At 41.5% G+C, this 16,121-nt stretch overlaps 1 protein-coding gene across 11 annotated transcripts in view; it reads left to right on the forward strand.

Annotated features, from left to right (window-relative positions):
- AGRN (agrin) overlaps positions 1-16,121 on the forward strand; it is a 670,274-nt gene that overhangs the window by 22,143 nt on the left and 632,010 nt on the right. For all 11 annotated transcript variants that reach the window (XM_075327095.1, XM_075327101.1, XM_075327098.1 and 8 more), the window contains exon 2: positions 448-709. In XM_075327095.1, coding sequence (XP_075183210.1) covers positions 448-709 — 262 coding nt within the window. The remainder of the gene's footprint in view (positions 1-447; positions 710-16,121) is intronic.

The following is a 16,121-nucleotide window of genomic DNA, read 5'->3' on the forward strand; positions in this document are numbered from 1 at the left end:
ATGCAACTATTGCATCTACGGTCATCAACGTGGCCCATTTTGTAGGTGTCCATAATGCTGAGGAATACAGGAAGATACTTATCTTTCATGCAGTAACATCAGGGTGATGTCTGACTCCAAAGGCATTCTAGCAGAAAAATTACCCTAAACATCAAGCCAATGTCATTATGAATTATCATCAGCGTAAAGAAGAATAAGGAGTCCTGAAAGTATCACAGAGCTTTGACCTCACATCATCCAGTCTGTCTGGGATTACATGAAGAAACAGGAGAATTTGTGAAAGCCTACATCCGGAGAAGATCTGTGGTTAGTTCTCTAAGATGTTTGGAGCAATCTCCCTGCCAAGTTCCTTCTATATTGTCATTATTTTGCCAGATACTAATTGATACATTGTTAAAATGATTTGAAGTCTTCATACTTACTAAACTTTTACTATTTCTCCTTTAGATTAGGGTATGGAGATATCTAAAGGGCAGAGAAATTGTAACAAATGAGATCCTACTGGATGGAGGAAACAAAGTGATGGTTGGAGGATTCGGAGATCCCACTATATGTGACAACCAAGTATCCACTGGAGATACAAGAATTTTCTTTGTCAACCCCGCCCCCCGATACATGTGGCCCCTTCACCGCAATGAACTTATGTTAAATTCCAGTCTAATGAGGATAACGCTAAGAAACTTGGAAGAGGTTGAATCATGTGTGGAAGGTGAGTACTTCCATTTACTTGTATCTAATGTCAAAAAACTGCAGCACAAAGTATGTACCAGCAACACTAAACTGTGCATTGAATAGTAAAAGACCTCAGGATTTATGTGCTAAAACAAGAAATTCTCATATCCTGTAAATTTTAGCGTATGTCGTTTGATGAGGGTGTTTTTCTTTACATTTTCATCAATATTTTTTTTCCGTATCAGGATGTTTATTACAAAACACAAAATTGGTAATCTTGTAATTTTCACATCAGCAACTGGGGATTTTTTTTATACTCTTCTATTCAGTCTTTTCAGGAAGAGTTTTCAGCAGGCTCCTTATCATCAGAGGCAGGATTACAATGACCACCTCTATACATCTCTGACAACACAGGATTCACCAGTCACAATGGGCGTTGTCACAGCAACCCCTCCCTTCACAATGTCCTTTGCACACGCTCATTAGATGCTTTAATAAAAAAGAAATAGTCAAAATGTATTTACTGTCACTAATTTACATGTGGATTTTCTGAAGCAACTGGAAATTAAAGTATTAACAAGACCTCAGTGTGAACATTTCTAATTTTTATTTGTAATACATTGCCTAAAATAAAAAAAATAAATTCGCACACATACCTGATTTAAAAAATACAATACATGTAGTTCATTTTATGATGAGTCCTTTCCTTTAACCCTAGAACGCGCAAGCAATTCAATCTACCATAGAAAAAAAATGACCTAGCAGGCCTGCGAGGCCCCAGGTATGCGTTTTAGGGTTAAGGAACCAATTGGATGCCAACTTTCATTGGTTGAATAAACAAAACTTTTAAACATTGATAACTTATTTGATACCCTTTTTTATTTTAGCTGTAAATCTTTACACTTTTTTAGAATTTTTTGCACTTTTTTGTTTTGCGCCTCCAAAATATTCGAGACATTTATATCTCTTTCTAGGAAAGATGTCCCCTATCCCTTTGCCATTTGGAATGGAATGCAAAGGTCATTCAAAAAGGTTAATCCTTTTACAGTTTTATGCACTGTCAAATAATGGAGAATATTTTTTGCTTGAAACTTTCCTGTGGGTTCTATTTAAATACACGTCTGGCTTCTGTAATTTCCCTTGCAAAGCGTTTCGTTTTACTGTTGTGCATTCGTGTGTATATCTTCATTCTCAATCACTATTATATACATTCCGCTCCTTCATACATTTTTACAACGAAGATATTTGGTGGCACTGTTCTTTGTCTGGGAAGTCAGTCTTCTCTACATTGACTGATAGGGTTAAATACATGTTAGTGCTTCCTGTTATCAGCCATTGCTGGCTGAGGAGAGGTTGATTAGTTTGTTCTTCAGGATCTTTGACATGACATCCAAAAAGTGTGTGGACTCATAATCTCTCCAATGTCTCTACATATGGGACCTTCCAGAAATATTTATTTGCTTGGCATCTGTGGATTATATAGCTCATTTTATAAACTTCAAAACTAATGATGAGCTAATAGCTTTTCTGTCACGCCTGTTATAGTAAAATCTTGTAGCCCCCCAAGAGATAACAATGCCGGTTCATCTTTTCTTAAAACTCTTGGTTTTGCTATCCCTTTGTTGTTCTTCCTAGAAATGTGAGATTGAATTAACAAATGGGTTTTCTTTGCCCTCATTCCTAGGATGTGTCCTTGCACAGTCTGACTCCAACAGCATTGATTTTTATGTCAGACTTTGTGGGGACAAGCCATATTGACGCGGGTAAGGCCCACAACCAGTTGTTTATTTCCTAACACATTTCTAGGGATATAACAGAGGAACAACAAAATGCTGACCTGAACATTACTGTGTATGAGGGTGTCGGAAGAGAGAGCTATCCACCAGATGATACATACAATAATTACCTTTATATGTATGGATGGCTTAAAGGCGTTATCCACTAGTTTTACATTAATGGCCTATCCTTAGGATAGGTAACCAATGTCTGATCGGTCTGGGGTCCAACATCTGGCACTCCTGCTGATCAACCGCTCTCGGTGTCTGCGGCAGCTGGAAATGCTCACTTGCAGACAGGGCTGGATATAGGTCTTTGTATGCCCTAGGAACACCAAGTTAAATACAAAATGTATGGAAAGTTTCCATACTCCATTGGAAACAGTAATTGCAAATTAATTTACTGCCTAAAATTCTCTGTTTTTAACAAACATATCCGCATAGTATTAGTTCATATTGCTGACAGTGAAGGACAAAAACCAGCAGTTGTTGACAAACTCAATGCTTTACTAACACATTTGACCAGATTTGAAATGGTTTTAATGACCATCATTTGGGAAGATATCTTAAAGAACATTAACTTGGTAAGCAAAGTAGTTCAAGAAACTGGAATAGAGTTATGCACAATCGCTAATTTATATGACGAACATTTGCAATACTTGGCTAATATTCAAAGTGAAGAGAAATTCAATGAGTTTGAAAAGGCTGTAAAAGAGCTTGTTGCAAATGCAGAGTATAAACAAAGCTTACACAGAAAATGCAAAATATCTTGTTTGATGGAGAAACAGAAAAGGAAAAAACTGCATGTTGTCAAAATTTGTATGATTCTAGTTTATTGGAAGTTCCTACTAAAATCACATAAAATTGTATTTCACTTTTTTTTACCTCAGTATATTTCTTTCCTACAGTTCGTAGGCCCTAAAAAATTCATAGGCCCTACACACAGTGCCTACTGTGCCTAATTGGAAATCCAGCACTGGTTCCGGAGCGGCTTCATCTGCTGATAGCGGCCGTGGCTTGGTACTGCACTTACGTCTCCTATTGATTTGAATGCGAGGCAGATGAGCACTACTCGGCCGCAGCCGCTATCAGTTGATGGGGCAGCTCCAAAACTGAGCCTTTCCATCTGCCTCCTGCCGCCGGCACCGAAACAGCTGATCGGTGGGGGTGTGGGGTGTCTGACCCTGGACGAATAGACTTCGATGGTGTATCTTTAGGGTAGTTCATCAGTGCTAAAGTATTGGACAACCCATTTAGGGTCGTTTCTATTTAGCAAGTTATTAAAGAGTTATTCCCAAAAGAGATTTTTTTCCCCCCTTTTTGCAGGGGTCTGATTGCTGGGACCTTAAGTAATTCCAAGGACAAGGCTCTGCATAGCCCCGTCTTGAATGTAGGGGAGCTGTGCATGCTCAGCCTCCCCTCCATTCTTTGTGTAGGGGACTGGAAGAAATAAGAGAGTACATTGCTCACCTATTTCCATTATCCCATACACAATGAATTGAACAGAGATCAAGCACGTGCACCCTCCACTCCCTTCAAGACGCAGAGCCCCATTATTGAACTTCAGATCTCTATTTTTGGGATTCCTAAAGAATAAAATCATAATTTACTTGTTTGGGAATAACACTTTAAGCATTTACAAAACAGCTCTTCCACGGCTCTATTAAAATGAGGCACTTCAGATCCCCAATCTTGCCATTGTTGGGGGGGTTTAAACCGTTGACATGTGGATAGGTGATAATTTGCTGAAATGAAAGGAAAAGAAAGCCTTCAAGGTATGTTACTACTTTAGGAAATACAAATATAGAAACTTAGTTCTTATTTAATATTGCTAAAGGTTAATATTAAACCATCTTCCATTTACAAGGGTGTTTGGATGTGGGGTTGGGCCTCTGGTCTCATGCTCACATACAGTTGGATTTGTCTGTATTAGTTTCCACAGAGAATCAGTTCTGTGACTCAAGTATGCAGTCACCTCCTTAGAACTTTGAACTTTATTTTGGTGTATCATTAGTGGAGTAGAGAGCTGGTGACTGAGCAATTTGTAAACTTTGAAGAAGTTCCTACCAAATTTGTTATGGATGGAACAAACATTTCGACACAATAGATTTTACATTAATGACGCATTCCTGTTTCAGATATAGATCCGTTGTACACTTCCTCTAGCTTTAATGTCCTTTAGTTGTGACTGTAGAATAAAGCCAAGTGGTCGTTCTTTAATTTTTTTTGTACTATTAAGATTCATCATAAATGTAAATTTACTGATCATTTACCATCAATTTAATTTAAGGGGTTGTTTGACACAGCAAAATAAATGAATACAAAACTAAAATAAAAAAATATATATATTTACATACAGCACACTCTAATCTATATGCTGTGTTTGAAATTGCAGTTAAATCCCATGTGGGTTTAACTGCAATACTTAAAAGTGGCTGTCTACTTTAGGGCAAATTTACTTTTTTCACTTAAATGCATAAATTTTGGGCTAAAAAATATTTTTTCCTGTTAAAGGGGTTGTCCACTACTAGGACAACCCCTTCTGAGTCCACGTTTCCCGAGCTAAAATAAAAAAAGCTTATACTCCCCTCCCATGTAGTTACTATTCCAGCGGTGTCGGGGCTCATGTAACACTACACGATCCCCGTGCCCAATCACCTCTGTTGTCTCTCTCTTCCTTCTCTTCCTTCAGACAAACAATCTAATCAACAGGAAGTGACCACTGTGGCTTTCACTCACTTCCTGTTGATTGCGCCTGTTTTCCAAAGGCGAGGAGACAGAAGCCAGAGTTGATTAGACGAGCGGCTCGCGTGAAGTCACAACATCACATGAGCTCTGGGAAAGCAAACCGCATCACCAATAGAATGGCGCCAGTATGGGAGGTGAGTATAGGCTGTTTTATTTTACCTGGGGAAACGTGGAATGACAAGGGGTTGTTCTAGTAGTGGACAATCCCTTTAAGTTTTATTCTAAACTGTGCTCAATTTGGCTTTTTTTTTTCAATTTTGATGTCATCTGTAGTCATAAATCAGCTGCGAGGCGCTCAGAAAAAAAGGATATATGAGTTACAAATGCTCCCACTGGATCAGAAGGAGCTCGATGATAGATTCTCTGTTAACTCATTCTGCATCCAGCATTAGAAAGTACAAGACACAGGCTATATAGAAGGCAAACTGTGCAAAATTTTTAATGAAATCCAATTTCAGAAATTATTTTTAGTCCCTAATATATGCAATAAAGTATCCCCAAAGGAGGACAACTTCTTCGATATATTTCATGAATGAGACAAATTGCATCTTTGAAAGAAAGTAGCCATGTTTTTGTAATCTCATATAACCTTTTTTAGCTCTTGAGGAGAACCTTGACAGAAAAGCAGTAAAAACATATCTACAGGAGCTTTAAAAGGCGGTAGTCAAAAATTCCGACCCCTTAAAATTTTAGAGGTCTTGAAACCAGATGGCTTCAGCTGCGAGAGATCCTATTCTCAACGCTTCAGCTAAGAAGATAATTGGACGGGGAGTTGTCTAGTTGGGGTAGTTCATTCTTTCTCAATGATTGCTCTTCTGGGAACAATCCGACTATGAAGTGTCAATGAGGCTAAATGGCAAATCTCTTCATTAGCTCCCATGGCTATCAACACGTGGCAGATGACTGGAAACCACTTCTAACCGTGGATGTATTCACAGGGGATGATGACTGTTCTGTGGTTCCAAAGAAATTGTCAGTGATGGGTATTTTTTCAGGAAGGTCAAAATCAGCACTGAATTCTGAAGATAACTTCCATCTTGCAGCCATGACTAATAGCACTTTCTTTCGGTGGCGTCAGAGTGCAATTGAAAAGGATGAGAAATACACCTGAATTGCATTATTAAAATGGATTTTATCAACTTTACAAAGTAAAATCTAAATCTAAATCTAAATATATATATATATATATATATATATATATATATATACAGAATATGTTCATCTTCGTTTTCTCTGTTCAAAAATAAAATAAATAGCAATGGAAAAAACAAACAAACATATAGTATTGGCTCCATAAAATTCTTGTCAAAATCTACAATTATTTAAACCTTACATGAAACACCGAAGTTAAAAAAATTCCCGCTTTTCAAGTGCCGCACTTCCCCAAAAAGGACATAAAAAGCAATAAATATATTATATAAAGCAATAAATATAATATATATTCCATGAGGTATCAATAAAAAAAGTCAAAAAGAAGCTAATTTAAAAAAGAAAAAAAGTTAGGGGTCTCAGAAAATTGAGACAAACATTTTTTTTCTTGCAAAGTTCAGAATTTTTTTAAACCACTACCCCACCCAAAAAAAACCAACATATAAGCTTGGCATCATTGTTTTCGTACTCACCTGGTGAATCACATTGACATGTCAATTGTATCTGTCGCGCTTCGGGGCAGCCGGGCTGTTTGGATCCGGATGGTCCGTGGCTCGGGGGGTTCCGGATCCGGAGGCACCGTCGACCAGTTTTAAATGAAAATAAAAGAAAAATAATATAATAAAAAGTCCCACTACGCCACTCGCGGTTTGCGGCCAGAGATGGTAGGGCCGCCGCTGTGCGTTCCCACAAGGGGTTGATGGATGGGGGCAGCGTAGATGGTGGAGCCCTCCGCGAGCAGGGCTTTTCCCCAGGGGTAGGTGAAGGGTTAACGTGAAGGCGCAATAAAGCAGTCCAGACAGGGAGTGCAGTTTGGTTGTCTTACTGGATTTGCACCCTGGAGACGTGCTGGATCCCAGGTGCGCCCGTGTCCTTTATAGCTGTACCAGCCAACCTGGTGCCACCCTCTCACCTTTGCACTCTGGTCTATTTGACAGTCCTCCCTGGCATGGAGCACTTAGAGGTCCTCTTGGTGTCTGGGTCCTGCCACAGGCAGCTTTGACTGTTTAAGGGAATATGTCCCAGTCCTCCCTTTGTTGCTGTTGCCTTGGACATTAGTGGTGGCAGATGAGTCCTGAAAACCCACCCACCTGGCAGAGTTAACATATGGCTTGAAGTCCTGGTCTGTTCTGGGATCTGCACCCCGTGCTTGCAAAGTACTGGGAGCCCTAGTTGTCCACCCCACAGGATCCCTCTGTCCTTGGATCTTGCTCTCTCGCTCACAAGCTACTTTCTCCTCTGAGTGGCTGATCTTTCTACTCGGGTCTTTGCGGGGTCTTTGCTACTTTCACTGTGTCTCAAGATTCCTTTGTCTGTCTTGACACTTGTCCTTTTACCACCGCTCACTTTTCTCCTCAACTCCTTCCTCTTTCAACTTCTTTCTCCCTCTCTGTCTTCCGCTGGGTAGCCTCACTCCCCAGGTCACTCGCTCCTTCCCCAGGTCTGGTCCCTCCTTTCCCTGTTTGGCTGCCTGTTAGCTCACAGTGCCCAGCCCTGTCACCTAGTTCTAAGAGGGGTCTCCCACCCTGGTTGTGAAATGTATGTGTCCTGGTGTGCTGGTGTGTGTAATGACTGGCACAGTCATGTATGTACGCGACCTGTTACCTTGTTGTTACCTTGTTTTTGTGACACCTGGTTACCGCAGGGGCGTCACATAACATACAATGAACACCATAACAAAATAAACTAAAGCAAATTTACATTTTTTTTTCACTTGGAATTTTTTTCTTTTCTGTTATTCAATAAATCTTATGGTAAAATGAATGGTATCATTCCAAACTACAGCCCTTCCAGCAATAAGTAACAAAAAACGTAAAAAAAAAAAGTTATGGCTCTTGTAAGAACAGAGGGCGGTAGGAGGTAATAAAAGCAAAAAAATCAAAAATTGCCAGGTCTTGAAAGGGTTAAGCTATCATTGTGTTCATGCTTTAGTTTTGCAATAATGGCAAATGATTCACCATTGTCAATATTCAATAAGTGTTCCCTTTACACCTTTGGGCTGGTAGGTTAATAGCAGAATAATTACTTAAGCAGACACAAAGCCATAATATGCGCAGTTTGGCAATGACAGAATCATGGGAAATGTGGGGGAAGAGCGTGTAAAATCTATTGAAACACCACATTATTGTGAATTATCCAAACTATGCATCTCCTCAATATAACTGTTACAATTCTGAAATCTATACAACTGACACAGCTGCGTGGAATGTGCACAGCTCTGGGATTTCGTAGTCCTTGTCATGTTTCTAGGACTGTTATCACATTTATAAGATTTTTACAAGTATAGTAATAACATAGAATTATTAAAAAAATCTTTTCTTTTTTTCTTGGCTCCTTGTGATCTGACCTACAATTGCCCTTTTCTACTCTACTCTGTTTCCTTAAATACTTGCACTTGTCTTGTGCCCAGGACCTGAGAATGGTTAGTGGAGGCCCCTGCCTAAAGTGTTTGGTGGGGCCACTTTTATGAGGTCAAATTCAGTCATACGTGAAACCTGGCCGAGTTTCTGAACTGGGCACGGGTCTCCTGGTCAACACTGATATGACTGGAATGAGCATTTTCTGCAGAGAAAGCTCAGGGAAGACAGTGCTTTCAATCACAAGTGAAAGAGGCAGGATATGTAAAACCAGTAAACAGAACGTTGCACTAAGGGTACCGTCATACTTTAGCGACGCAGCAGCGATCCCACCAGCGATCTGACCTGGTCAAGATCACTGCTGCGTCGCTACATGGTCGCTGGTGAGCTGTCAAACAGGCAGATCTCACCAGTGACCAGCCCCCAGCCAGCAGCGACATGCAAGCGACGCTGCGCTTGCACGGAGCCGGCGTCTGGAAGCTGCGGACACTGGTAACTAAGGTAAACATCGGGTATGGTAATCCGATGTTTATCTTAGTTACCAGCGCACACCGCTTAGCTTAGCGTGTGCAGGGAGCAGGAGCCGGCACTGGCAGCGTGACCGCTGCGGAGGCTGGTAACGAAGGTAAATATCTATATATAGTATTTACCTTGGTTATAGCTTACCGCAGGCTGTCAGATGCCGGCTCCTGCTCCCTGCACATTCAGGATTGTTGCTCTCTCGCTGTCACACACAGCGATGTGTGCTTATCAGCGGGAGAGCAACAATAAAAAAATGAACCAGGGCTGGGTGTAACGAGCAGCGATCTCACAGCAGGGGCCAGATCGCTGCTCAGTGTCACACACAGCGAGATCGCTAATGAGGTCACTGCTGCGTCACAAAAACCGTGACTTAGCGAGATCGCTACTGAGATCGCTGCTGTGTGTGAAGTACCCCTAAGCCTCTTGACAACACCAATGGTGCACCGAGCATCCTAATTAACTTATTTGATTAAACTTTAGTTTATGCAGAATGGAGGTAGTGATTAGTCCCTTTAAAGGCTATATGCTTAGTTAAACTGTCAGTTTACAATTACAAACTCTCTTTAAAGGGAATATGTCAGCACTATTTCATCCCCAAACTATTAATATGCACATGTAGCTCTTTTGTTTACAAGTCCAGCTATTCTTTTACATGGTTAGTCCGTTCCTCTGTTACCGAGAAATCCGCGTTTGAATTGAAATGCCAACGAGGCTGTTGATTTAAAACCTCTCTCACTCCAGTTCTATTCCCCGCCCATCCATGCTGCCTTCTGCTTGACAGGTGCTATGCTGTATGACTACTGGCAAAAGAGCCATATACTCAGACAATTAGGAGCAGGCTACAATGGATATGGAATAGAGCTGGAATGACATAGGATTTAGATCTACAAATAACTCTTCAGCCTCATTAGTTTATCAATTCAAATGTGGAATGGACTGGCCATAAAAAAAAAAATATTGTTAGTCTTGTCTTTGAAAGAGCTATAAGTGCATATAGTTTGGGGTGTGACATCCTGCCGACAAATTCCCTTTTAGAGGAATATTAACAGCCACCATGTACTATGCTACTAAAAATGTATAAGGCAATTTAAAATGTTTTTTTATTTTTTTGCTCAACAATATATACTATACTATACGACGCACCGGACCATAAGACGCACCCTGATTTTAGAGGAGGAAGATAGGAAAATAAAAGTTTAAGCAAAAAATGTGGTTATGACACACTGTTTTGGGGCGAGAATCTGCTGCTGACACTGTTATGAGGCTAATGTCCCCAAATTCTCTACTAAGGTATCCCATCCTGGTAATGATCCTCCTGCCTTGTATATGATCCCCAGCCTTGTATATACTGTATGTCCCTCATCCTGGTATAGCCCCCATCCTGATAAATACCCCCATCCTGCTATATACCCCCATCCTGCTATATACCTCCATCCTGCTAAATACCCCTATCCTGCTATATACCCCCATCCTGCTCATAATATACCCCCATCCTGCTATATACCCCCATCCTGCTCATATTATACCCCCATCCTGGTATATACCCTCATCCTATATACCCCATCCTGCTATATGGCCTGTATTCTATGGCACAGAAAAAAATAAACATTTATACTCACCTTTCCTCACTCCCTGCAGCATCATCTTCCTCTCTGTGTCAGCAGCAGCGCTGCTGACCTGTGTGGAACCGTTCCCCTGCAGCATTGCGATGTCCACCTGTCTGACGACTCGCTGATGTGTGTGGAGACTAGCGGTGCGCACAAGGATGATGTCATCACTGAGCTCACCGCTCTCTACACAGATCAGCTGGTCGGCAGACAGGAGGACATCGCGATGCTCAAGGGGAACGGTGAGTATACCGTACTTATTCAATGTTCGCCGTGCTGATGATGATACGCGGGGGACAGTAAATACAGCCGCACCTGATCACTCCAGGCTGTAGTTACCAGGAGTGACCCGGCTGTTTACTATGCGTGCACCCCCCGCCCATCACCCTGCCCACCTGTCAGCGCCGGCTTCAGCGCTGAGAGATGATGGGCGGGAGGATGGGCGTGCATATGAAATGAGCGGGCCCAAGTGGTCACGGCAGGTGCTGCTACAACCTGCTTGTGCTGATGACCCGCTCCACCGCAGCACCCTCATTCCCTGCAGCCCTACACTCAGACTGTAAGACACCCCCACCCCCCATTTTCCTCCAACGTTTAGGGGGAAAGAAAGTGCGTCTTATAGTCCGAAAAATATATATATATATATATACTGTGTGTGTGTATATATATACCGTGTGTGTGTAAAATATATATATATATATATATATATATATATATATATATATATATATATATATATATATATATATATATATATATACACACATATATATGTGAGAGATAACATGGAGAGAAAGAGAAAGGCTCATTGTACTGGAAAGAGAAAGTACTGTTCACACAAAACTAGAAAATGAAAATGAGGAGCCTTCTTGTACAGGAAGCGGAGTTCGTAGTAACCTTAGACAGCAGGGCAGAGGGCACGACACATGAATATTATTATGTCTTAGAACTTTGTTGACATAACAACTTTATCTCAAATGCTCAGTTGTCATATTTGCTCGGATCGCCATCACTCAAATACAAAGACATTCATCATAAGCTATGTGTCACTATCCATAGCAATGATAATTTGCAGGAGGAATTGATAATCCTGTTTAGAAAATTAAAAAAAAAATCACATTTTTGGCAATAATTTTATGTTTTCCATTGTAATCTTCTCAATTTGACACTAATATATCAATATTGTATAAAATAGACTAGCTCCTTATGTCCCAATCTGGTGAATCACAACCCCCTTTTGGATCAACATATGAAAGTAGACTATCCCTTTCAAGTAGTAATGCTATAAACAAACAATAATGCATTTACACCAGCCATTACACAGCATTAAAGGACCACTAGCAGGCTGCATAGAGGCCAAGGGGCTAAGTACAGCCCAAGAGGCTACATTGAGGACAAGGGGCTACATACCAGCTAACGGGATACATACTAGCAATCAAGTTGCATACTGTACAAGCCAATGAGCAGTTGCTTAATGACTTGTTTAGGCAGATAACCATTCGTATGATTTTTCTGTGCATGTATCATATCATTGTTACGTGTAGTATATCATTGTTATCTGCAGCACATCAGTCTACACAGTATGATGTGCTGCCAATAATTATTTAGTTACTGGCATTCATGATCCAGTCACCTAGCAAACAAGTCTTTTGCTCTTACATCAGATGATTGCTGTCATGTCTTCACAAACCAATAATTGACGCGCCAGCGCTTTAATGAATGCTCTTTTCCTATTATCTGCTCGTCTGAATGGACCTTAATCAGAAAGTTAAAGGCTAGTAGTTACCGTATTTTTCGGACTATAAGACGCACCGGACCATAAGATGCACCCTGGTTTTAGAGCAGGAAAATAGGAAAATAAAATTTTAAGCAAAAAATGGGAGTCATGACACACTGTTATGGGGCGAGGATTTGCTGCTGACACTGGTATGGTTGTAATGTCTCCAAATTCTCTGCTAAGGTACCCCAGCCTGGTAATGATCCTCCTGCCTTGTATATACAGTATATGTCCCTCATCCTGCTATAGATCCCATCTTGGCATATGGCCCCATCCTGCTATATACGGTAACCCATCCTGGCATATGGCCCCATCCTGCTATATACCCCCATCCTGCTATATAGCCCCAACCTGCTATATACCCCCATCCTGCTCATATACCACCATCCTGCTATATATCCCCATCCTGCTCATATACCCCTACCCTGCTCATATACCCCCATTCTGCTCATAATATACCCCCATCCTGCTATACAGCCCGCATCCTGTGGCACATAAAAAAAATAAACGTTCATACTCCCCTTACCTCACTCCCTGTAATATCGCTACTCCTCCTGTCTGTGTCAGCGGCAGCGCCGCTGAGTGGAGCCGTACCGTTCCCCTGCAGCATTGCGATGTTCTCCTGTGCCAGCGGCGGCTGCGTGTGGACACGTGCGCACAGCGATGACGTCATCGCTGTGCGCGCCGCTAGTCTACACTCAGCGGCCGCCGCTGGCACAGGAGGACATCGCAATGCTGCAGGAGAACCGGGATGGCTCCACTCAGCGGCCGCCGGCAGCCAGGAGGAGATCGCGAGGCTGCAGGGGAACGGTGAGTGTACTGATTCACTGCACCCCGCGCTGATGATGATGCACGGGGTGCAGTGAATACAGCTGCACATGATCACTCCAGGCTGTAGTTGCCAGGGGTGATCATTCAGGCAGGCTGTTTATCCCTCGCCCATCATCCCGCCCACCTGTCTGAGCCTGCTTCAGCGCTGAGATAAGGGTGGGAGGATGGGCGTGCATATTAAATGAACGGGTCCACGTGGTCACGGCAGGCGCTGGTGCAGCCTGCTCGTGCCCCCGATGACCCGCGCCACCACAGCACTCTTCATTCCCGGCCCTATATTCAAACCATAAGACGCACCCTCCACTTTCCCCCAACATTTGGGGGAAAAAAAGTGCGTCTTATGGTCCGAAAAATACGATATCATGCATTACCAGAAGGAGCTCAATGGTATTTGTATAGATCTTGGAGCTAAGATTCCCATCTCAGGCTGAATTTGTTAAGTGTAGTGACATGACCAAGATACATGCCTTCAGCACGGCATCTGTCTGTGATAATGTTAGCTTTTTGTGATGGCCTTCAATCCCCTGGAATCCCATACAGATCACTTTGCCATTGATTTTCTCTGCCTTCAGGGGAGTGACATTATTAGACAAGGTTTTATTTATCCTTTTACAAATGAGGCTAATAACCAGGATGAGCTGAGGTACAGGCTAAGCCACAAAGTGAAGACGTGCTACTTGACATTTATATGCGTCTCGGATAGGGCATGTAATAACACCGGTTTAATGAAGAATACAATAGTGTATTAACTGTAAAAAAGCGCCAGGAAAACACTGATGCCACCCATATGCACCTGAAATCATCAGTTTTTTGTTGTTTTTTAAAGGCTTAGATGTTTTGGTTGTTTTTTTTTTGTTTTTTAGAAGAAAATAAATACTGTACATATTTTTCTGTGTAAAATTCTTATTCTGAATGTTGATCTTTCAACACTTTGGATTAAGAAGGAAAAACTTGTTCTTTAGGGCAGACTGGGTCATGACTTTAACCTTTCCCATCCCTTGGTTGATCTCGATCGACATGTAGGTTTTTTTCAACCGTACTATTTTCTTTTTTCATTGCTTTATTTTTTAGCGGGGTGGGGGGAGACAGTAAAATTGTATTGAGGTTTTTAGCATCTCATAAAATAAAAAGCAGCATGTAAAATACATAAAGTGTTATTAAAATATATATTCAGCTGTATAGTGAGACATTGGTTGGCATATTACAATTATTAGTCACGTATTAGAGCTCTATGGTAGTCATTCTGGCTATCATTCACATTTCCCTGAAACAATACCACTCCTCAGGGATAGGGCTGTTGTTATTTTTAATTCATAAATTACCCCATTCCCCATTGTGCCCTAGGCCGCTGCCTACACAGCCTATTCCTCGTTCCATCAGTTTTCCTTTTTTTTTCAGTTAGTCTTACTTTTAAATTATTTTATGGATGTGTGACATCCGTGTTGAAATTGGATAGCACAGGGACAGCACAATGAGAATTTTGCTAAATATGGCTGTTCAGATAAGCATTTTTTTTTTTGTTGTTGTTTTTTTTATGTCCATGTGAAAATAATCGCCGCATTCACTAGTATCCACTGTATTTTGGATGAGACCTTCCTGTTCAAGTCTAAGGGCGGCGTTAAACGCAACGATTTATCGTGCGATCGCTCACGTCACGGGCAATTCAATGCCCGTGTCGCACAAAGTCGTTAAACCCCCGTCACACGTACTTACCTCCCTAACGACGTCGCTGTGGGCGGCGAACATCCTCTTTCTGAAGGGGGAGGGACGTTCGGTGTCACAGCGACGTCACACAGCGGCCGGCCAATAGAAGCGGAGGGGCGGAGATGAGCGGGACGTAACATCCCGCCCACCTCTTTCCTTCCTTATTGCCGGTGGGACGCAGGTAAGTTGTTGTTCGTCGTTCCTGGGGTGTCACACGTAGCGATGTGTGCTGCCTCTGGGACGATGAACAACCTGTGCGCAGAAGGAGGAACGACATTATGGAAATGAATGACGTGTCAACGAGCAACGATAAGGTGAGTATTTTTGCTCGTTCACAGTCGTTTGGAGGTGTCACACGGTACGACATCTCTAACGATGCCGGATGTGCGTCACGAATTTCGTGACCCCAACGACATATCGCACGATATATTGTACCGTGTAACGCTGCCCTTAGTGTGCAGAGAACATAATTTCCCGTATGAATCATTCATTTTGCATCCCGTTTTTGTGGATACATTGCAATCTAATACCAAAAATTTGTATTTGGTCTCATAAGGTTTTTTTTTTTAACTGTTAGTAAATAGGAATGCCATGCAGATATAACAAATGAATGCGTGGATGGAATGAAAATCAACGTTTTTTCTTTTGGAAAATTTGACAATTTTTCATACACTAGTCTGAACGCCAATTTGTTTTTTTGTATTATAGATCTTAGGTCTTATTTTTTTTATATGTAGTGTAGATTTTAATATCTTGAAAATTTGTTATATAGCATATAGTTTCTATTTCATATTCTTCCCAGTAGAAATCATTTTGGGTTTACAGTATATTTATGTTAAATGCTTTCTAACGCTGCAGTTAAGCACTTGAGGCACATATAATAGGAGCCAACAAGATATAAATGTATCAGTGTTGCATGAAAGCCTTTACCGTACAGGACTGTGTGTTTTATTGGAGCAGTGGGAACTGACAGAATCTG

The sequence above is a fragment of the Anomaloglossus baeobatrachus genome, chromosome 11, assembly GCF_048569485.1.
Source record: "Anomaloglossus baeobatrachus isolate aAnoBae1 chromosome 11, aAnoBae1.hap1, whole genome shotgun sequence".
Taxonomy (NCBI): domain Eukaryota; kingdom Metazoa; phylum Chordata; class Amphibia; order Anura; family Aromobatidae; genus Anomaloglossus; species Anomaloglossus baeobatrachus.